Genomic DNA, 22173 nt, shown 5'->3' on the forward strand with positions numbered 1-22173 from the left:
TGCCCAACCTCTCTGGTCCTGGGCATGGTGGGGGGGATGGGCTGTGGGGCTCTTGGGTGCAGGGCAGACCCACAGGCCAGCAGCAGGCACAGGGAGTGCCACCAGAACCCCCACCTGCTGGATGGAGACTGCCCATGCTCTCCCCTTTCGTGGGTTAAGGATGGAGCTGTGGAGCCAGGTGGGGAGGTTGTAGGGTAGGGAGGAGGGCTCCAGGAAAGGGGCTGCCCACAGCCATGTTGCACTAGGCAGCCTCTGGCCCCTTCCTCTAAAACCTACTCCGAGGCCAGAAAGCCACAGCAAGGATGTTTCCGCCTTCATCTCCCTACTGAGTGTGACCTTTGGGAAAGAAACTGCAAAAGCAGGCAGGATGTGGTGACTCATGCCTGTAATTCCAGCACTTTCGGAGGCCGAGGTGGGCGGATCACTTGAGGTCAGGAGTTCGAGACCATCCTGGCCAACATGGCAAAACCCCCGTCTCTACTAAAAATACAAAAAATTAGCCGGGCATGGTGGTGGGCGCCTGTAATCCCAGCTACTCAGGAGGCTGAGGCAGGAGAATTGCTTGAACCCGGGAGGTGGAGGTCATGAGTGAGCTGAGATCATGCCACTGCACTCCAGCCTGGGCAATAGAGCAAGACCCCGTCTCAAAAAAAAAAAAAAAGAAACTGGAAAAGCAGAAAAACAGATGCTCTGCAGCCCAGTGCGGGGGCGGCTGGAACGAGATGGTCAGGGTCCCACCTGTTTGAGTGTTGCCGGGGTCAGAGGCCATCAGCCGGGGGCCCACACCCTCACCCTAGACCCCTCTTAGGGCAAAGCCTGAAGCCAGGATTCAATGGGAGGCCTTCCTACCCCTCCCCGACCCTGGGGTGTGCCCCAGGTTCCTGGTCCCAGGTGAACCTGGAGGCCCTGGTGTGGAGGGGCTCTGGTTGGGAGGGGCTGGGGCTCTGCCGCAGCCCTGCACACAGGCTACCTCTGAGGCCTGAACCCTGGGGCCTGAGGCTGCACCCCAGGTCACATCCTGGCCCCTCGCCACAACAAAAGCACCCTGTTCAGCCACCTGGGGGGGTGGCCAGGAAGAGCAGGGGGTCACAAATAAGAAATATGGGCCATCTCTCAGGCCAGCAAGGGTAGAGATCCCTCCAGCCCAGGCTCGAGGCCCACCCTGCCCTGCGTTTACCAGCTTTCTGAGCATAGCCTTGTGCAGTGCTCCATCTTATGAAACCAGGCCAAGAGCCCCCAGTGGCGACTAGGGTCCCTGGGAGGGCCCCAGCTTCCCCAGCTCCTATGGAGACCCCAGAGTGCAGGCTTGCTGGGGAGAAGCAAGACTGATGGGGTAGGTGTTGAGGTCAGGGAGGCCCCTCTCCTGCTGTGTGGAGGACATGGAACCCACACACAACACGGGACCCAGCGCTCTCTGAGGGCTGTGGCCTGGAGAGCCTCCCAGGCCCTGCACAGGGTACCTGGCTGCACCCACGACTCCAGAGTGCCAGCCCCTCTGGTCAGACCATCCTGTTGGAATCTTCATAGGCCACAGTGTTGCAGCAAGTGACACAAACACACCTGGACGCCTGCCCCACATTCACCAAAACCTGAATCTCAACCAAATACCCACATGGCTGGCCTCAGATATACCCACTGGGGTAGAGTGGGAGGAAGCGGCCCCCACCTCAGGCCAACACCAGCAGTATCTCACTGTGTAAGCAGCTGGGCTCTGGAACATTTTCTGGGGCCGCCTGGGGCTGTGAGGGGCTTAGCAAGCCCCTGTGCTTGCTAAGTTTGGGACAGGGACTACACACGGAAACCTCACGGTGTTTCAAGAACAGCCTAAGAGTGGGGAAGGTGTGAGGCGGGGTGCGGCAGGGGCTGCTGGCTCTGCCCAGCCCCAGGGGGACTTCAGAAGACCAACATGTTTGGCAGCTACATTAGAACATGTATTTAAAAGCATTAAAAATATCTGCTGCTATAAAACCTCCGCCGCAGGCAGGAGTTTATTGGGAACCACGAGTGTGCGGTGCTGGGGGCATCTCTCAGGCGGGCAGGACGGCCCCCCAGGCTTAACTCAGGACACCCCCAACGGGACTGAGCGGCCCCATGGCCCCTCGGCCTGAGGCCACTGAGCTCCGCCTGCCCCAGGCTCCCTGAGGAAGCAGAGTCCTGACTTTCTGGAAGAACAGGACACGGAGGCTCTGGGTGGCTCCTGAGACCAGAGCACGCCTTCTGCGATCCGCAGCTCAGCACCGTCCTTCTGGCCTCCCAGCCCCGGGCCGAACGTTGGGGTTAATAAGCAGAGCAGTTATTCGGCTCCTGGCAGGAGCTCCCCCGTTAGTTTCCAGGTTGTGAGCACATTCATACTTAAGACTGTTTCTCTTTGTGTTTTAAGGGTCTGTCTCTGTAGTAAACTGAAATGTTAACAGAAATGCAGCTGGGCCCCTCCTAGCGTGGGGCGGGAGGTGGGCCTCTCGGTGGGTGGGGCTAGAAGGTGGCCTTGGAGTGTCCGAAGATGCAGATGGGGAAGTGCTTCACGTGCGAGGACCACTGCGCGGCCAGCTGGAAGAACTTGACGTCGCTGCACTCCACCCCGTCGATGAGGACTGTGGGAGAGGGCTGCCTGACCGCCTGCCCGCCTGCCCACCCTGTCCACCTGCCTGCCTGGCCCACCAGGCTGGGTAGCAGCCAGGGGTACAGGATGAGAAGAAGCCCCATGCTGGAGGGCACCAACACTTTCCTCAGGGACTCGGGGGCTCCAGGGTCACGCTGGCTCCTGAGGGACGCCGTTCCTGCCCCTGCCCTTCCACACCTCAGAGCCCTGGGGGGTGAGGAGGGCAGCACTTCCCCCAGGGCTGCCTGCAGGTGGGAGGAACAGACCCCACCGCCTCCTGCCAGGCGCTGCTTGTCCACATCCATCTCCACCTTCACAGGTGGGGAGAAGACACTGGGAGCCCCCTTAAAACAGAGACCCCTGTCGGGAGACAGGGCCATGCTGACCTGGAGGTCATCTGACCCGTGCTCAAAAAGAGGAAGGCCTCCTAGAGCTGTTTCTGAAACAGGTACTTGCAGAGTAACTCCAAAATGCTTTTAAATTACAAGTCACTATTTTTAGGCTGGGTGTGGTGGCTCACACCTGTAATCCCAGCACTTTGGGAGGCAGAGGCAGGCGGATCACCTGAGGTCAGGAGTTCAAGACCTGCCTGGCCAACACGGTGAAACCTCATCTCTACTAAAAATACAAAAAATTAGCCGGGTGCAGTGGCGTGCACCTGTACTCCCAGCTATTTGGGGGGCTCAGGCAGGAGAATTGCTTGAACCTAGGAGGCGGAGAGTGCAGTGAGCCAAGATTGCACCATTGCACTCCAGCCTGGGTAACGAGCAAAACTCCGTCTCAAAAAAAAAAAAAACCAAAAAAACAAGTCATTATTTTTAAAAAGCAAAAAGGGTTGAAAAATTCTTTCTCAGCATTTGGAAAGCTGTCATCTTCACCGAGGGCTTCACGGAATGTGCGTGTCACAGCAAGACGCCGCAGCTCCTATGGTGGACTCCAAAGCAGCCCTGCTATGCTCTCGCCTACGTCCCACTTTACAGACCCCGGGGCCCGTGGCGCTCACCCCGCAGCATGTTCTGCTGCTGCCTGGCAGTGCAGATGAGCCGGCTGATGCCCTCGATGCACTGGCTCTTGGACTCCACATCTTTGTCCTTCGCTTTCTTGGGCAGAAACATCACTGGAAGGAGAAAAGAGGCCCTGCTGTCATCTTGCTGCTCCTTCAGGGCCAGGGCTGGGGGTACGTGTGGGGGAGGCACTGGGGGCTCAGCTGGTCACGGCCCCACTCACCTAGGAAACCTGCCTTCCACGGTGACCGAGGAGTTGCTCTCCTGCCCGCCCAGCTGGCCTCTGCCTGAGGCCCTGGTCAGAAGCGCCTGACCCTCATTGCCTTCAGGGTTTAGGCTCCCTCACCCCACCCGCCCCTGCCTGCGCACGTGGGCTGCCCGAGGCCAGCCAGGAGGCTGCCATCCCTGTTGACTGCGAGCTGCCCGCTCCCGCCGAGCCGCCCTTCTGTGCCATGTGGCCGTATAGCCTGTCCCACCTCACCCTTCTTGTTCTTCTCCTTGGTGACCACGGTCATGGACATGGTGGGCGTGGCCGCGGCCTCGCCGCTGCTGGGCAGCCTGCTGACCTGGAGGGACCGGAAAGTGCACTTGAGCGTGTTTTTGGTGACAGGCAGGTCCTTCTTCTCGGCGTCCCTCTTCCTGTCCGCGGGCTGTGCTGCTGTCCAGTAGTCCACCTGCAGCCCCATCAGCTCGGCGCCGACACCCTGGCTGGGAAAGGCAGAGGGAGGCGCTCACACCTGCATCCTTCGGCCTAGTGATGGGGACATCACTGTCCCTGTGACAGGCCAGGAGGTGACAGCCAGCACCTGTGCCAACTTGCCAGCAGAGGAGGGTGCTTGGAGCATGCTCTGTGGAGCTATTCACATGCCCAGTCACCCCCAGAAGGGTCCTGCATAAATCACAGGGAGCCATCCTGTGTAAATTACAGGGAGCCTGGCGACAGGAGAGCCCAGGCCTGGGGGGCCCGTCCACCCACTCTCCTGGCGACAGGAGAGCCCCGGCCTGGGGGGCCTGTCCACCCACTCTCCTGGCGGCAGGAGAGCCCCGGACTGGGGGGCCTGTCCACCCACTCTCCAAGCTGTCCCTTGGAGTCTTGAGGGCCTATGTGAACCAGCTCCCTCAGGCGCAGCCTGGAAGGAGCCAGCGGTTGGAAACATAGAGGCAGGGCGTCGGGGTCTGCTGGTGTGAGCCCTGCACGCAGCACCAGCACCATGCCTGGCCTTGGGGCCTACACCCTCTATGGCTTAGTTACACTTGAGTAAGGTCTGCTTCAGAGAGACCCACGCGGGCTGGTGGGGCCTCAGCACAGCTGTCAAAGCCGACCCCATGAGGACCGCCTAGAGACTCTCGTCTCTTGCACCTTCTGCCCTCAGCTTGTTTTTAAAAGCCCCAATGTGTGCAGAGCTGAGAGACAGCCCAGCACAACGCCCATGTTTATTCACTGTGTGGGAGTTTCTGTCCCCTAGAGGTCCTGCCCCCAACCCCTGATCTGTGGCAGGAGGTGGCCAGAGAGGCCCCAGCCGTCCTGCAGAGCACCTCCATCTGCGTGGCCGACAGGCCAGGTGCCCTGGGAGGTGGATGTGACATGGGGGAGGATGACTGAATCAGGCAGCACGTGGTGGGGCAGGCAAGTGAAACGTGCTGAGCTGCGCGGTGCCTTTACCTGGGGGAGGACAGGCCTCCGCTCACCGACGGGGAGGAGGGCGGGGTGGGTGAGGCCTCCTTGGCCGCAGGAGATGTGGACGGCGGGGTGGAGGAGAGCGTGCCAGAGCCTGAGGGGGCTGCGTCGTCCGAGTCGCCTTTGGGGAGGAGTCATAGGGCAGGCTGAGCCCACCTGTTGCTCTGCCCAGGTGGCACCAGGCCCTCTGGAGCAGGATGTGGCCAGAAGGCCAGGCAGACCCTAGGGGTGGGCAGGGCGGGAGTCCCCAGTGGCCTGTGTGAGACGGGAGGGTCTCAGATTCTCCTCCGTTTTTGGAAGACGGCCCTGCCAGCCTTGATGTGGGGCTTCATGACAGCAGTCCCCGGAGGATGAACCCCCCACAGAGCAGAAGCACCACAGCAAGACTGGAACGCGGCAGCTCTCAGGCCCTGAAGGGTTGGTCTGGTCTGCAGGACCAGAGTGACTGTGCTCCCGCGGCCCACCCACGGGCCATTCACAAGGCCTCAGGGTGGGATGGTGTTACCTGATGTGGCGGAGGATGGCTCCACAATTCCAACCTTCACAACCTAGAAAACAACAGGCACTGGCTGGTGAAAGCCGTGGGGTTCAGCTAGCCCACTGCCTTCCCAGCGGGGCTCCTGCCTCCCCACCATGGCCACCACTCCCATGATGCAGGAGCAGCCACATGGGGACAGACAGTGCTCAGGGTGTGTGGCCTCAGCAGGAGGGACTGCTCTCTCCCAAAGGCGGCCCTCAGGGCAGCTGCAAACCACGTGTCCAGTAAGACCAGTATGCTGGTGAAAGGGACCCTGGCAGACCAATGGGGATAGGCCCCGGGCCTGCCAGGCCCTGCATAGCAGCCATGAGCCACAGGTGGTTGTGTAGATTTACCATGAATCCCAGTGACTCAGTGGGATTGCATGGGAAGGCCTGTGTGCCCGAGCATGGCATACTCTTGTTACCAGAGAAAGCTCCTTGGGCAGCCGCTGTTCAAGATGAACTCCACCCTCCTAGAGGGCCAGCCATCACCCTAGAGCCCTCAGCAGACCCAACCACTGCACGATGCACGGAAAGGCCTCTGTCCCACCAGTGGGGAAACTGAGCCCAGAGACCCTTCCCCTGCCCAGGCAACCCGTCTGCCAGGTCCTGTGGGTCTGTCTCATGGCAGACACCTGGTGGGAGGGAGGCCACACAACAGGATGAAAAGATGGGCAGGGAATAGGCTGTGGAGACCCAGGGCTGGCAGGGAGATGGCCTGGCTGGCAGAAGCAGCCCTAACCCTGGGCAGGGCAGGAACTGAAACCCACGCACTGCAGGCCACAGACCCAGAGTGCACACTGGGAAGCTCCCGGGGCCTTGGCTTCCTAGAGGACAGAGGCACCCTCTCCAACCCGGGCAGGGTCTCTCCTCTCGAGACGCTGGGTGTTCCTGAGGTCTTGCCCCACCGAACCGTCTCTGCTTCCGTGGATCAGCCCCCAAGGCAGAGCTGGGGGGAGCCAACAACCTCTGGCTCCACACCCAACTCCGGTAGGGAAGGAAGCGAGCTTTGAGAGAGGCCAGATGGGAAGGCAAATCCCCAGCTCCTATCTGTGGGAAGGTTCTGGAATATATGAAGTCCATCCTCAAATGTTCTGACTATAAAAGACAAGTTGGCGGGTATGTGGTTTCCCATCACATCAAGCTGGCCAGTACTCACCCCGACAAAGGGAATGAACTTTTGGGAGGACTCTTCGTCAGGGCTAAGAGCAAGGAAACAGACAGTTAAGCTCTCCTCAGGGCACAGCCCCGCCTGTTGGGCACAGCTCCCTCTTGGCCTGAGAACCTGGCGCAGCCCCAGGGCCACGACCCTGCCCCAGTCGGCCCTGCCCAGTGTGTCCCAGCCCCACCCATCCCAAACCACTGCCAGCCCTGGCCTGACCCCCAGGACCAAGGTTTGGGCCCCTTCTGACATGCTGACATGCAAGAAGGACAAAGGGGTCTGTGTGCACCCATGGTCAGGACAGGCCAGAAGGCAGAGCTCCACGGAGGGATTCACTCAGCTATCCTAGGTGCCCAACGCCCACGCAGCCAGCTCAGCCCCGTCCAGCCTACATTTCCGCTGCTCCACCAAGCTGGGCACCCCTGCTCCGCTGGGATAAGGGCAGCTACTGGTGCCCTGGGACTCCCAGGAGGAGCCTGGGCCCTCTCTGGTAATCAGCAGCAGCAAAGCCAGGGCGGATAGGTTTTCTCCAGACCATCTGGGTAATGTCCGTGCCCACGAGAGGCCACTGTACCAGAACAGCCCGAGCACAGCCTGCAGGCAGGCCCAGCACGCCCCAGGCCATGCCCCGCGTGAGATGATGCGCTCGGTGGGCAGTGGAGGTTTTGTCTGGACCTGGCCCCATACAACATTTGGCAGATAACAGCAGCCTCTTCTAGAGGTCTGGTCACAGCCCGTCCACGTGAAGATGCCAAGGGTGTGAGTAAAGGAGCTGTAGGGCTGCTGAGAGGACCCGTCTGTCTTCCCCTCCGATGTGTGCGGCTCAAGCAGGGCTGTCCTGTGGTCTGGCTCGCGCAGGCTCCTGCTGACCATGGCCACTGCAACCTGGGCTCGGGCCCAGGAAGCTCTCCCACAAGACAAGGGGCCAGCACAGCATGAGGCCCTGCCGGCAGCTAGGGTGAGGTGGGGCGTCTCCTTCTGGGCCCCAGGAAAGATCCAGAGGGCAGGCCTATCCTGAGTGGTGGAATGGGTCTGGTTCCCCTCTTTCCTTCTCTCTGCTGGCCTCAAGGCTCCCCGTGGCCGCCACTTAGGGACAAGGGTGCCTCCCCGCCCGGCTTCCTCAGCCAGACCACATCAGCAACTGGTGCCGTCTCTCTGGGCAGTTCTCCCAGCTGTCTCTTCTGTCTCATTTCCCCAAACTGCAGAGTCTGATGCCAGCAAGTGGCTGTCTTACAGGTGGAGACTGTGCGCACACATTGCAGAGGAGCACCTGTTGCCCCTGGAGCACTGGGGGCAGGACAAGAATGGCCAGGCCAGCAGGGTGCCCCTCAGGGACAGCCCTGCACCAGGTGCAGGACATGGGCTCGCCCAGGGGCCCCGGCCCTCCCTTGGGTTGTCGTCCAGCACAGGGAGAATCCCTTGCAGGAAAGAGGCCCAGGGGAGGATGCCACAGGCCCAGCCCGGCCGTCTGCCTGGAGCACCAGCTCCCAGGACCAGCAGCACTATCTCCCCAAGAGCCCTGCAGGGCAGAGGCTTGATCCCAGTGCTCCACACCAAGTGTGCCCACGAGCAGAACAGCCCCTGCCCGGGGGCTGGTCCAGAGGACACTCCCAGGAGGCAGCCCCCGCGGCTGGTCCCAGCAGGTGCCGTCCCTGTCTTCGCAGCGCCAGTGTGAGGAGACGGCGGCTGGCAAGACCCACCCTCCCCGGACGCCAACCTGGATAGCTCCTGGCCCGCCCCCTGCAGAAGGCCTGGCAAATGCGTCTGGATGAAGCCACCTACACATTTCGTCCATCCCATTAAAGATGCCCCAGGCCTAGTTCCATTTCTAAGGAAAAGAGAGTTGAAAGATAAACTTTCCCCTCTTCTTGTCCAGTTCAAGTAACATAAAGCGAGGCACATCCAGTGTTCAGGCCCGCCTCTGCCTCAGGACAGCGCAGGGCGACCTCTTGGCCCCCCAGCACCCTGGCTCTGTCCACAGCTGTCAAGCAGGAGTGCCTGGGCGTGGCCCTTGACATCCCACTATCCTCGTTGAGCAGACCGGTGTTTGGAAATCTCAGTGACATCTGTGTCCTCCCAGGCACGCGAGAAGGCAGGTGGCGGCTGCTGGTCCCCAGGGCACAGGTAGCTCCAATTCCCGGGGCCACCTGCCCTCTGCCGAGCCAGACCCCCCACCGAGCCAGCCATGGCAGGGTGGTCTCCCATCCATGCTCTGCTCTGAGGCCCATGGGGCAGTGCGTGGCACATGAGGGCCGAATGCAGGAGACGTTACAACACAGGGATGTTGCTGGAACTCTCAAAGCCAAGCTGCACCTCTGGGCCATGCAGACAGCACCCAGCCCTGGACATGGGCTGATATGACAGGGATGACACCAGCTGGACACTGAGACCCTCACCCTGACCCTGGAGGCACACACATGTCCATGGAGGCAGAGTGGTCAGGAGTGTAAGGAGCGCACCACTGCGGCGTGGGGAGGCCCCACAGGCACGGAGGGCGCAGATGCCCGGGGGCCACTCTGCATGGCTCTTGGCAAGCTGTCGGATGCCTGAGCAGCCCTTTTCACCCATGCGTGCTGCACGGGCAGGCTGGGGCTTGTGGCCACCCTCCAGGCCTGGCCTGCCCTCATAGAAGGAATGCCATTCTGGGCAGAGGAGGGCAGGCCAGCAGGGGTCATCTCACAAGGGACTCTCGCAGGGGAGCCTGGCTGGAGAGGACTCTGCACAGGTCCCCTGCCACAAGGGCTGTGCCACCACCTGCCACCTGCCCTCTGTCAGCCTCCCGACTGACCCTCCTCTGGGTAGAGACAGCAGGTAAGACACTCATGGCCTTCGCTGGGTTCCTTCCAGGGCCCCAGCCAGCCAGTGTCACCCCTGTAACGCGGAGGCAGCCAGTGTCACCCCTGTAACGCGGAGGCAGCCAGTGTCACCCCTGTAACGCGGAGGCAGGGGCAGGAGCAGGGTGGGAGTGGGTGTTAGGGTCCCCTAAGGCCCTGGCTTGCTGCTCAGAAGAGCTGACCTGGGAGAGACAAGAAGCTGCATCCACAGCCTGAGGCAGCCCGGGCAGCCAGAGCATGCTGCAGGCTCTTCGTGCCACAGCCGGGGGCAAGGGCGCAGGCCGCCGGGGGTCAGCAGGGGAGAGGCCCCCATGGCTGGTCTTTCACCTGCAAAGGCTTGTTTAGCAGGACAAGACGTAGGACGCTCAGCCCCCTTCCTGTGTCTTCCTAGCGCCCAGCCCTGCAGCTGTGGGTGGTCCCAGGCTGTCCACTTCGAGCAGCTCCTAGGCCTGCAGTATTTCCAGCAAGGGGGCCCCAGGGACCCAACTACCCTGCACTGGGGTGGGGGGTGGGGGTGGGTTTCCTAGGACAGCAAATGACCTCACACAGGGCGGAAGACACGGAGCGGAGAACGAGCCCCATGGGAGGACCAGCAGGGTCCCCCACCCTGCAGCAGGACACACCTGGCCAAGGAAAAGGGATGGCTCTGTCTGAAAGGGCAGCTCGGGGGGTGCCTGGGACTTGGCTCTAAACATGGAAGGTTTTAGGGGGTGAAGCTGCCTCAGAACAAAAGCTCTTCACCCCCATTTGGAGGTCTCAGTAGTTTGGCTCCATCTCCAGGTGAGCCACAAGATGCTGGTAAGCCCTCTCTGCTGGCCCCGGGTGCTCAAGGGAGCCCTGGGAGCCAGGCTCTGCAGCGTATAGGCAGCCCAGGGCACAGCCGCTGACTGCCGTGTCACCGGGCCTGCTCCTTATCTACTTGCCTCAGCGTCCCCATGTGTAGGGCGTGCACCAGTGCCCCTGCTAGGCTGCTGCCAGGTTAACAAACATGAAGGGCTTGGGGCACAGCCTGGCCCAGGTGGCCCTGGTGTCTACATCAGCCACTCGCTCCTGGTTTAAAATGAGGAGGGGCTAAACCTGGCCACTTCTTAAACCAAAACCCAGGGCCAAACCAGAGGGGAGGCAAGGCCTGCCCGGCTGATCTGCAGGCTTCAGGGCTCTGGGGTGGAGTCCCAGCACACAGGCCTGGCCCGGGGACAGGAGGGCGCATCTGCTGCTTTCCTGACTCAGTGTGAGAGACTGGGTGGCGGAAAAGGGTGCACGTCAGCACCAAGTGACTCCGGTTGGGGCCACCTGCCCTCCCCCACGCGGGCTCTCAGCCTGCAGCTGGCGGCCCTCAGGGCCTGACTCCCAGTCCGGAGACAGGACAGCAGGGTGATCCGGATGGTGACGCTGCTAAACAAGCCCTAAAGACCAGCCTGGGGACAGACAGGGTGGGAGGCAGACCCAGAGAGCCATACCTTAAGGTAAAGTCAAAATGAAAATGCTTTTTCCTTTTCAGAAAGCCACCAAAAGAGAAAACACAGACACGTTACGATGCCCTCAGGAGCCCTCCGGGGACTGCCGAGGGCACTCAGTGGCTCCCACCTCGCTGGGGTTCCTGTGTGGGAGAGCCCGTGAGCGCCGGCTCTGCGCCTTGCACTCAGCTCTCTCCCCCATAGTCTAGGGAAGTGTGGGACAGCTGGCGCCGGACGTGCAGGGAGGCGGCGCCGGGTGGGACAGACAGGTCTGTGCAGGGCTTTCGGCCCGGGGCTCCTGAGCACTGTCCTGCTCTGGGCAGGTGAGGACACAGGCTGATCACTCACCCACGGGGCCTGAGGCCCAGGAACTCCTCGGTTCCCCAGCCCGGGAAACCCAGTCTGTGGAAGGAACAGGTGCCCAGACTAGAGGAACTGGGCCACTGCCACCCTAGCCCCATGACAGCTGTCCATCCTGTCAACTTCTCATCACGCGGGGTTTCAACATGCACAGAAACAGGTGTGGAAACGGCGCTTACTATGAGAGATCTGGGGTGGGGGGAAGCGCCTGCTGTCAGGAAGGCCCGGAGGTGCCCGGCTGACCTAGGCTCTGGTCTAAGCCCGGTGCAGGGTTTTTCGGCCTACCAGGCTGAGCCCAGCAGTGTGTGGGGAGGCCCGCGGAGGGTTGGTGGCTGGTAACAGCCTGTGGCATGGTACCCGGGCCCACCGTGTTACCTCTTCTGCTTGTAGGTCAGCATGGCCTCTGCGATGGGGAGCTGGTGGGCACAGTTGGCCCCTGCGATGTACTGGGTGATGCGCGACACAATGTCCGGCGTGTCCTGTACTGCAGGGGGAGGAGGTGGTGGGGGATGAGGCTGGCGCCAGGTGGGGTTTCAGGTGGGGCTGAGCCGGGCCTCCCCGGTGCCCTACCCAAGCCTCCCACACCCCGAAGTGCAGCAGGGCTCGCTGGCTGTGGCTGAGGGGCCCTGGTCCTCTACTCTCAAGGCGGTACCAGGGCAAATGCGGGAAGACCTGAAGGGCTGTGCCTGCCGCTTCCCAGACAGGCCCCACAGCTTCCAACATTCTGAAGCTCAGGGGAATAGGAGGCGTCCTAGCCAAGGCCCCAGCGGGCCCTGTCCATGGCCTCTTCCCTGAGGCTGAGCCTGAGCAGGTGCAGGGCCTCCTGGGCATGGCATCTGGGGAGACCAGGGCCCCTTCCTCCTGCAGTGGCGTGGGCTGTGGACGTGCCCGGGCCTCACCCGCACTCTGGGCCTCCAGCTTGTTGAACAGGTCTCTCCAGGCCAGGTCCTGGAAGAAGTTGTTGTAGCGGTAGTCCACAGAGCCTAGGTACCTGGCCACGGGGTGGGAGCCTGCATGCCAGGGGTGGGGCTGGTGTCACCACAGGGGACTTGAAGCTGCAAGGCTCCCACCGCAGCCCAAAAGCTGGGCCACCTGACCCCGCGCCTGTGCTGCTGCCTTCCAGACAAGCCTACTTTCCTGCCACCGAAAGAGAAAGCCACCACTGCCCCTCCCTGGTGGATGCCTGAGGCCCCGCTGAAGGAGTCCCAGCCCTGAGCTGAGGTCCTAGAGCCCTGAGTGCCACTGAGGAAGGCCCAGCAGGGCACATATGACCGTGCAGAGGCCTCAGCTGGCTCAGGGCGCTGACGTCGGCATCGTGAGGGCCACAAGGGAGAGACCCTGTGGGCCTCCGGGCCTTTTCAACAGATTAAGGCTGGATGGGTTGGTTTTGTGGTAAAAACACATTGTTTGGATCTAAAGAAGTAACAGAGTTCGACGACACAGGACCTGGACGATTTGAGAGGATTAATAACCAGCCCTGCTTTGCACTTCTGACTTGGGAAATCGAAACTGGCATTGAGTTATCACAGCAACTGACGGAGGGGACACCCAGCTCAGGCCCCTTCAGAGGGCAATGGCTTTATCTTGACCCAAATATGGCTGTTTTAGGGCAATCAAGTTATCCTGCATATAATTAAAATTAACAAAGTGTTACTGTATCAAACAAACATTTAAAAACAACAAATGGGCGGCAAGCAGGGACCCCACACCACGTCACACCACACCACGCCACACCACACCACGCCACACCACGCCACGTCACACCACACCACACACCACACGTCACGCCACGCCACGCCACACCACGCCACGCCACGTCACACCACACCACACACACCACACCCACCACACACCACACACACCACACGCCACGCCACGCCACATCACACCACACCACACACCACATCACGCCACGCCACGCCACGCCACACCACACCACCCATGGCATCTGTGCCCAGGCCCAGGTGGACGGCGCGGTGCTCACCCAGCGGGATGACCAGGAAGCGCATGTAGCCGAGCCAGTCGGGCGTCTTGTGGGAGAGCTGCTCCACGAAGAGCCGCAGGATGGCGCTGAGGTAATGCTGCGCTCCCGCCACGGCGATCTTCACGGGGGTCGGGGGCTGGGAATTGCAGTTGCAGCTGCAATCCAGAGGCAGGTGGGACGGAGAGGGGACAGACGCCTCAGGGGAGCCGTCCTCCGTCCAAGGATGCCAGTGTGAGCCCAGGGGGCTCTGTGCCTGTGGCCGCTCATGCCACAACTGCCCTGGAGCTGCCCAAACCCAGGACCCCCACATGCCCGAACGTGCCCAGGCTGAGGGGCCACACAGTCATGACCTCGGCCCAGGCTTCCAAGGACGGGCCAGGCGGCCACCCCTCCAGTGTGGCAGGACACCTGCCAGGCTGCTGCTCCCGCCCACAACTGAGGGCAGGCCAGGCTGCGAGGAGCCCATGGGTCAGCCTCTGTGGACACCAGCCACAGCCCCAGGTGCAGAACGCGCCCAGCCCCAGAGCAATGGGTCGAGGTGGGGTGCAGGGACCCCGAGGGGTACTTGGGCGGTGAGTACAGGGTGGAGCCCGACTCACTATCTCTGTATCCGTGAGACGATGGTGCTGAAGGCTGCCTGGACGTCTGCGGGAGAGCATGTGCACACCACGGGGAGCGTGTGCCTCTGCAGGACGTCGGAGAGGAACTGGCAGGGGACAGGCAGACGCTGACTTCCACACAGCCGCCTGCGCCACCCCCAGCACCTGACCCTCACCAAAGCTCTCAGGGTCTCCAGAGACCCCAGGCACGTCCAGGCAAACCACAGCCTGCAGCTCCGGCACCTGGGTGTGCCAGGTTGGGGGCAGGTTCAGGAGCCCACTCTCCTGGCCCACACCCTGACCCTCCACTCCACGAGACGGCGCCTCTACCTGCCCCTGCCAGTCCGAGGTGTTGACCAGGATGATGTTTTCGGGAAGCTGGTCGTCGGAGATGAGGATGTGGTTAAGCTGGTCATACACAGTCTTCCTGGGGATCTGGAGGCACACAGCCCTGTCCACACCCAGAAGAGACGCACAGCGCCCATCCCCACCGCCCCAGCCCTGGTGTCTGCAGTGCCCCTGCTCCCCCTGCAGCTGTGCAGAGGCTCAGTGGCAGGAAGAGAGCTGGTCAGCTTGGAGACCACCCCTGGGCTAAATCAGCCAAGCAATGAGGCCGCCCTGGACCAGGGAGGGCAGCAGAAGGACCAGAACTCGCCCTGGGGTCCACATGGCCTTCCTGACAAACCAACCCATGACCCAGCCGCCCTGCTGTGCAGCAGGCGCCCTCCAAAGCCCAGGCATGCTCTGCATGCTCCCAGCAACCTTGGCCCCCTGCACTTCTTTTTGCCCTGCCCTGGTTGGTGCCACGGTGACCACGAGCCCTGCCTCCTGGTCATGCTATGCCCTCCACCCCCACCTGCACCTGCACCTGTAGCTGGCTCCGGGCATCCGGGCAGCGCTCGTTGTCCAGACTGTTGGCCCGCTCATTCTGGGGCCTCGCTGCCTGCCGCTCTTTCAGGGACGTGCTCCGGCCCCGTCGGCCAGCCTGCTTCCCCTCGGACCTATTGGAGACCAGGACAGGCTAAGTGGCTGCAGCAGCAGGAACAGGGGCAGGGGCAGGGGCAGGCTTGCAGTGGCCTACACATTGTGGTGGGGACAGGGAAGGGTGAGCACAGGGCCGACTGATGGGCAGTGGGAACACAGGCCACACAGAGAGGCCACCAGCCGTGGGAGGACCGTAGCAGCAGCTGAGTACAAGAGAGGCCGTGCCCCCAGTGGGACCCCACGCAGCTCTGCCTGTGAGACTACAAGCCAGGCCAGGAGCCTTGGAACCACCGTGAGGACTGAGCTCACCCTCCCTGCCCGGGCCAGGAGCTGGGCAGAGCCAGGTATAGGCCAGTGCAGGGCGCTGAGGCTACCAGGGCGACCTGGCTCCAGAGCGCGGACACAGGCACCTGGGTGCCGCCGTAAGGTGAAAGTCAGTACCCACACTCACTGCTTTGGAAAAAATCTCAAATATCACAGAAACATGAAATTGATATCCTGGAAGAATCAAGCTGGTGGATGTGTGTGTTTTGGCTGAGGCAGGGGCTACTCAGGGGGCTGTGGGGGCAGCTGCAGAAGGGCAGACACGCCTGGCCCTGCCCTCAAACACGTGGGGCGGAATGTGGGGCTGCAGGCTTGACACCCAATCGCCTGACCCTGCCCTCAAACACGTGGGGCAGAATGTGGGGCTGCAGGCTTGATACCCACTGCTGGGGCAGGGGGTTTGCTTCTCCTTTTTAAGAAGAGGGATGAGGCCCTGAGTCTGCTGTCTACACCCAAGGGAACTCATCAGGCTGGTCTGACAGGCACCCACCCCGACTCATGCCCCAGATGGCCCCTCCCCTAACAGCTGCATCGCCAACCTGCCCAGCCACCCAGCCCCCATCACCTGGTGGAGGGGATGACAAGGGACTCTGTCTTGGTGATCCGCCCGCTGGGCGGCAGCCTCTCTGTGAACACGTCCAGGGCGGAGGCCTCAGCCTCGGGGCTGTCCTCAGGCTGTCCAGGCTGCTCCCTCGGGCCCGGCACACCCTGCTGACCACAGACATCCCTGGAGCCTCCCGTGGAAACCGCACCCGTGCTGCAGCCTTCCAGCCATGTGGCCTCTGGCTTGGGTGAGGGTTTAGGCCTCTCTAGGCTGTGGCTCCTATATGTGGACCCGGCCATACACTGACCAGGAAGCCTGGCTGAGCTCAGTTCCAACCACAGGGCTCCCATCCAGGCCATGCAGGGTAACCAGCACCCAGCCTCCCAGGACCTGACCTGCCCTGGGCCCAGGACCCCCTAACTAAGGAGACCCCATGCAATGCAGTAGGGGGAACCAGGCATTCCTGGGTGCCATCCACCTGATGGTGGGGTGAGTCCAGGTACCCTGATCCTGAAGGTGGGGTGACTCCGGGGCACCTGGACCCTGAGGGTGGGGTGAGTCCAGGGCACCCGGACCCTGAGGGTGGGGTGAGTCCAGGCATCCTGACCCTGAGGGCGGGTGGAATCAAGGCACCCTGACCCTGAAGGTGGGGTGAGTCTGGGGCATCTGGACCCTGAAGGTGGGATGAGTCCAGGCACCCTGACGCTGAAGGTGGGGTGAGTCTGGGGCACCTGGAGGTCCCTGAGGGTGGGGGGGGTCCAGGTGCCCTGACCCTGGGGGTGGGGGGAATCCAGTGTGCCCTGACCTTGAAGGTGGGGTGAATCCAGGTGCCCTGACCCTGAGGGTGGGGGGTCCAGGCGCCCTGACCCTGGGGGTGGGGGGAATCCAGTGTGCCCTGACCTTGAAGGTGGGGTGAATCCAGGTGCCCTGACCCTGAGGGTGGGGGGGTCCAGGCGCCCTGACCCTGGGGGTGGGGGAATCCAGTGTGCCCTGACCCTGGGGGTGGGGGAATCCAGTGTGCCCTGACCCTGGGGGTGGGGGAATCCAGTGTGCCCTGACCCTGGGGGTGGGGGGAATCCAGTGTGCCCTGACCCTGGGGGTGGGGGAATCCAGTGTGCCCTGACCCTGGGGGTGGGGGAATCCAGGTCCCCTGACCCCAAAGGTGGAGTGAATTTTGGGATACTCTGACCATCCAGCGGCCTGGCCACCCCTGAGGGCTGACCCCACCTCTGCACACCAGGTGTGACATGAGGACCTACATGTGAGTCCCACCCCTCTGGGTCAGACCCTTAAAGGCAGCATTGGCGTGCCTGGTGTGCGGAACGGGTGGGTGTGGCCCGAGCCTGCTTACGAGGGCCACCGTGTCAGAGACACTGTCGCTCGGCTGCCTGCCTCCCAGGGACCGCGTCTTCTCGGGCGCGTCAGCCTGTGGGGGAGGAGATGGGAATCAGCTTGTGCTCAGCTACAGGTGCCAAGGCACTGACTTCTGGGCTGGGGATGCTGGGGCTCAGGGGAGGCCCGGGGCAGCTGCGTGGCAGTGTGCTAGATAGCGGGCGCAGAGTGGCTCCAAGACAGCTGGGCAGGGCCCTGGGCCCAGGCCGTGCTGGGAGATGTGGGCCACACCACAGCCCAGTCGGACCACGGTCTGCTCTGGGAGATCAGTGTGGCCCCACTCACCGGGCTGGGGGGCTCCCTGTGGCTGCGGACGCTGTGGATGCTCCCGATCTCCGTTTGCGAGCTCGAGTGTGACAAGCCTTCAAAGTACGGCCTGGCTCAGGGAACAGGGGAGGGGGAAACATTAATTTCCAGGACCCTTCTTGCACTGGAAGCGCAGTTCTCCCACCACACCTGGAGGGACAGACTGGAGAATCCAACGGCAGAGTAGAGCTGGGTCCAGAGAAGAGCCCATGTCAGTGCACACCCTGCTCGCGCCAACCGCAGCACAGGGCACAGAACAATTCTGGAGCTGGCAACGCCAAGCCCTGGGCCGACCTGGCTGCCCCTTCCTGGCTCTTCCACCCACCCTGATATCAGCTGCAGGAAACACACATCCCTGAAACCCATGGCCTTAGCTCCAGGCAAGGCTGCCGGAAACATGAAGGGGCTCTGGGGAGAGCTCCACGGGCCAATCCTGCTGGAGGGCAGCCCTGGGATCTGCAGTCAGCCTGCAGCAAACAGGCGAACATGCTCGACAAAACAACGAGGGCACATCAGATGAAGCAGGCCCTTCCAGACCCACCAGCAGATCAGACCACCCAGGCCCATCCAGGTCCTTCCAAACCATCCAGGCTGTCCAGACTATCCAGGCCCTTCCAGGCTCACCAGACAGATGCAGACCACCCAGGCCAACCCAGACCATACAGGCTTTTCCAGACCAACCAGGCCCATCCAGGTTCTTCCAAACCATCCAGGCCAACCCAGACTATCCAGGCCTTTCTGGACCACCCAGGTCTTTCCACACTATCCACACTGATCCAGGCCACCCACGCCTTTCCGGAAAACCCACGCCTTTCCAGACCAACCAGGTCAATCTGGACCATCCATGCCTTTTCGGACCACCCAGGCCTTTCCAGACCATCCAGGCAGATGCAGACCATCCACGCCTTTCCAGACCACCCAGGCCTTTCCAGACCAACCAGGCCCATCCAGACCACCCAGGCCCTTCCAGATCATCCAGGCCTATTCAGACTATCCAGGCCTTTCCAGACAACCCAGGCCTTTCCACACCATCCACGCTGATCCAGGCCACCCACACCTTACCGGACCACCCATGCCCTTCCGGACCACCCACGCCTTTCCAGTCCAACCAGGCCAATCTAGACCATCCACACCTTTCCGGACCACCCAGGTCTTTCCAGACCAACCAGGCCCTTGCAGACCATCTGGCCGATCCAGGCCATCCGAGCCAAATGTCTCATCTCTGGTTGATATAATATGTACACAGAAGGAGGAGGAAGGGAGACCTACGGATTCAATAAGACTTAAAAGACCTTTCAAGTGAAAACAGTTGGACAGGAGGCGAGGCGCACTGGCTCACACCTGTAGTGCCAACACTTTGGGAGGCCAAGGCAGGTGGTTCGCTTGAGCTCAGGAGTTTGAGATCAGCCCGGGAAACATAGGGAGACCCTGTCTCTACAAAAAACATAAAAATTAGCTGGGTGTGGTGGCGTGTGCCATTGGTCCCAGCTACTGAAGAGGCTGAGGTGGGAGAATCGCTTGGGCCCAGGCGGTTGAGGCTGCAGTGAGCTGTGATTGCTACACTCTAGCCTGGGTGACAGAGCAAGACCTTGTCTCAAAAAACAATTCCCCCGCCCCCCCCAAAAAACAGACAGGACTTATGCAGTGTCTGGTGCCCCACCCTGGGTGACAAAACTACACGGAAACTCGTTGCTGCAGTGTGTGCCCATTCCAGATCATAGCCCCGAGACGCACACGCCTCTCCCCAGACTATGAATGCCAGCTGGCCAGGGCTCTGCAGATATAGTCACCACCACGGAGTTTAAGATGGGAGATGATCTGGGCCACACAGGTGTCTCCTATGGAATCACATGAGCCATTAAAGACAGAGAACTTTCTCCGGCTGAAGGCAGAAGAGATGAGGCAGGAAGGCCAGGGAGACCCAAAGTGTGAGGGGGACTTGACCGGGCCTTGCTGGTTCCGAAGGTGGAGGAGGGACCCTGGGCCAAGGTAAGAGGACAGTTGCAGCCGGGCGCGATGGCTCACACCTGTAATCCCAGCACTTTGGGAGGCCGAGGCGGGCGGATCACGAGGTCAGGAGATCGAGACCATGGTGAAACCCCGTCTCTACTAAAAATACAAAAAATTAGCCTGGCGCGGTGGCGGGCGCCTGTAGTCCCAGCTACTTGGGAGGCTGAGGCAGGAGAATAGTGTGAACCCGGGAGGCAGAGATTGCAGTGAGCGAAGATAGCACCACTGCACTCCAGCCTGGGCGACACAGCGAGACTCCGTCTCAAAAAAAAAAAAAAAAAGAGGACAGTTGCCAGAAGGCAAGAATGACCGCCAGCCACCAGGCAGCGCAGGGCAGCCAGACCCCCGTCCTGTAGCCATACGGAGCTGAACTCCATCAACAACCACACTAGGCCTGCACCACGTGACCTCAGAGCCCCAGTCAGGGCAGCCACTGATACCTCCACCCAAGCCCAGCGAGACCCTGGCCAAGAATGAGGCCACAGCCTCGGGATGGCAACCTCTAGAACAGGAGGAACAGAGGCTGTTTTTGGTGGCCACATCTGCGGTCACCTGTTATGGTGGCTGCTGGCAACTGAAGCAGCAGCAAGTGGAGCTGGGGCTGCCGCACCAGGTCAGGTGAGGTGGAGGCTGCTGCATGGCCGCAGGGCTAACTGGGGCCGCGCCTCCAACGTGCAGCAAGGCCACCTTCATGTTGTTTAGGTTAAAAAAGCATGACAGCAAAAGGTCTGCCAAGCCTTCTGGCTCCGACTGGGGTCTCTGGCTCCTCAGCAGCTGCCCAGAGCCTGGCACGTGCCTTCTGCCTGGTGCTTGCCTCCCTGCCCCCAGCTGACCGGGGCCTCCACATCCAGACCCATGCACAGAGCTGTCTGCCCTGCATCCTCTCCTCCTGCCCAGGCCAGGCCCCTCCAGCCAGTCCCCTCCTCCCAGCCAGCCCCAGAGACATCTGCCCTCCCACCCCACCGGCCTCTGCCGCCTCCTCCTCAGGGAGGCGCACCCAGCATGGGGGCTCTACTCCCCACCTGAGTGGACAGAGGTCCTGCTGCAGTTCCCAGGGCATCCCCCAATGACGGATCCCCTACAACAGGGTGCCAGGCCCAGCCCAGCCAGCACCCTGGGGGACCCCTCTCAGTCCTCTCCAGCCCAGAGCTTGCACCGCCTGGCCTATGACAGGAGAGCTGTCTGTCAATGCAGCCCCACACCTCTCCTTCCAGCCACCAGAGCCTTCCCAGGCTTTGAGGCAGCTGGCCCTGCCCACCCCGTCCCCAGGGCTGGACACGGGTCTGCTGGAGTGGCCGCAGAGTAGCCAGGGCATCTGAAATGGCTGTTCCTCCCGCCCCGCCCTGCCCAGTAGGGCTCACCGCAGCTTTGGCTTGGGGGTGCTAAGGACGCTGTCGTCGTCTTCCATGTCGGGGCCGCTGTCGCTGGGGTGCTCCATGTCCAGCGTGTCATATAGGAGGTCCAGGTCCTCCTCCGCCTCGGGGATGTGCTCCGCAGGGTCCTGCTCCGAGTCCAGGACCTGCATGGGTGCCAGGCAAGCGTGAGGACCAGGCAGGAGTTCCCTGCAGTGGCCCATGCTGCCCCGTTGGGGGCACCCGAGACCCCAGAGTCTGCGGGAACAATAGGAGGCGGGCGCCCGGCCACCAAACCCCACTGCTCAGCACGGCTGTAGTCCAGCTTCTGTCTTGGAGCTTGGGATGATCACCGAGGACCCCAGGCCCCCAGGTACCGGTGTGTGTGATGTTACTCCACCTTGCCTGGGCTGGTAGTCATCCGGGCCACCAGGGTGCACGGAGGGCTTGGGTGCAGGCAGGTGAGCTCTGACGGGTGTGGGCCGCTGTGCAGCCACCACCACAACCAAGATACAAGCTGCTCCCCACACCCAGGAGGCTCCCCTTTGCCCTCCTCTAGTGCGTCCCCTCCTTCAGCCCCAGGCCCCGCGGATCTTACTCTGTCCCTGTACGTTCTGCCCCTTCCCCAGTGCTATCTAAGAGGGATCACGCTGCCTGCAGCTCTGAGGGTGGTGGGGGGCATCATCCACCCAGTGTGGCACACTTCATGTTCCTCTGTGTCCCCACCCAAATCTCACCTTGAATTGTAACCCCCATAAGCCCCACGTGCCAAGGGTGGGACAGGTGGAGGTGACTGGTCCTGGGGGCGTTTCCTCCACGCTGTTCTCATAATGAGCACGTCTTACGAAATCTGATGGTTTTATTAAGTGTCTGGTATTTCCCCTGCTCGCACCCACTCCGACCTGCTGCCCCGTAAATAAGGTGCCTGCTTCACCTTCTGCCATGATTGAAAGCTTCCTGAGGCCTCCCCAGCCATGCTGAACTGAGTCAACTAAACCTCTTTCCTTTATAAACTTCCTCAGATGGTTCTGCTGTGCACCACTGAGTGGATGGACCCCAGTCTAA

General features: G+C 61.7%; 2 protein-coding genes and 1 pseudogene across 6 annotated transcripts in view; all 3 read right to left on the bottom strand.

Annotated features, from left to right (window-relative positions):
• The window catches only part of MTA1 (metastasis associated 1), a 78104-nt gene extending 77632 nt beyond the window's left edge, over positions 1–472 (bottom strand). Inside the window, exon 1 of the mRNA XM_050796984.1 lies at positions 469–472. The gene's annotated coding sequence lies outside the window, so the exon portion shown is untranslated. The remainder of the gene's footprint in view (positions 1–468) is intronic.
• On the bottom strand, positions 472–1579 carry LOC126958636 (uncharacterized; annotated as a pseudogene). The gene has a single exon (XR_007727245.1). The product of XR_007727245.1 is annotated as an uncharacterized LOC126958636 (transcript).
• Positions 1580–1909: 330 nt separating this feature from the next.
• PACS2 (phosphofurin acidic cluster sorting protein 2) overlaps positions 1910–22173 on the bottom strand; it is a 421633-nt gene continuing 401369 nt past the window's right edge. Inside the window, exons 10-26 of one of the 4 annotated variants that reach the window (XM_050796972.1) lie at positions 21118–21275; positions 17726–17816; positions 17400–17474; positions 16070–16212; positions 15059–15197; positions 14527–14631; positions 14197–14303; positions 13598–13752; positions 12513–12623; positions 11989–12097; positions 11257–11289; positions 6960–7002; positions 5787–5829; positions 5267–5402; positions 4085–4311; positions 3603–3716; positions 1910–2591 (exon numbers count right to left, since the gene is read on the bottom strand). In XM_050796972.1, the coding sequence (XP_050652929.1) occupies positions 2473–2591; positions 3603–3716; positions 4085–4311; positions 5267–5402; positions 5787–5829; positions 6960–7002; positions 11257–11289; positions 11989–12097; positions 12513–12623; positions 13598–13752; positions 14197–14303; positions 14527–14631; positions 15059–15197; positions 16070–16212; positions 17400–17474; positions 17726–17816; positions 21118–21275 (1908 nt within the window). In that variant the 3' untranslated portion in view covers positions 1910–2472. The remainder of the gene's footprint in view (positions 2592–3602; positions 3717–4084; positions 4312–5266; positions 5403–5786; positions 5830–6959; positions 7003–11256; positions 11290–11988; positions 12098–12512; positions 12624–13597; positions 13753–14196; positions 14304–14526; positions 14632–15058; positions 15198–16069; positions 16213–17399; positions 17475–17725; positions 17817–21117; positions 21276–22173) is intronic. The other 3 variants (XM_050796973.1, XM_050796974.1, XM_050796975.1) reach the window with 3 other exon arrangements.

Source organism: Macaca thibetana, chromosome 7 (genome assembly GCF_024542745.1).
Source record: "Macaca thibetana thibetana isolate TM-01 chromosome 7, ASM2454274v1, whole genome shotgun sequence".
Classification (NCBI taxonomy): Eukaryota; Metazoa; Chordata; class Mammalia; order Primates; family Cercopithecidae; genus Macaca; species Macaca thibetana.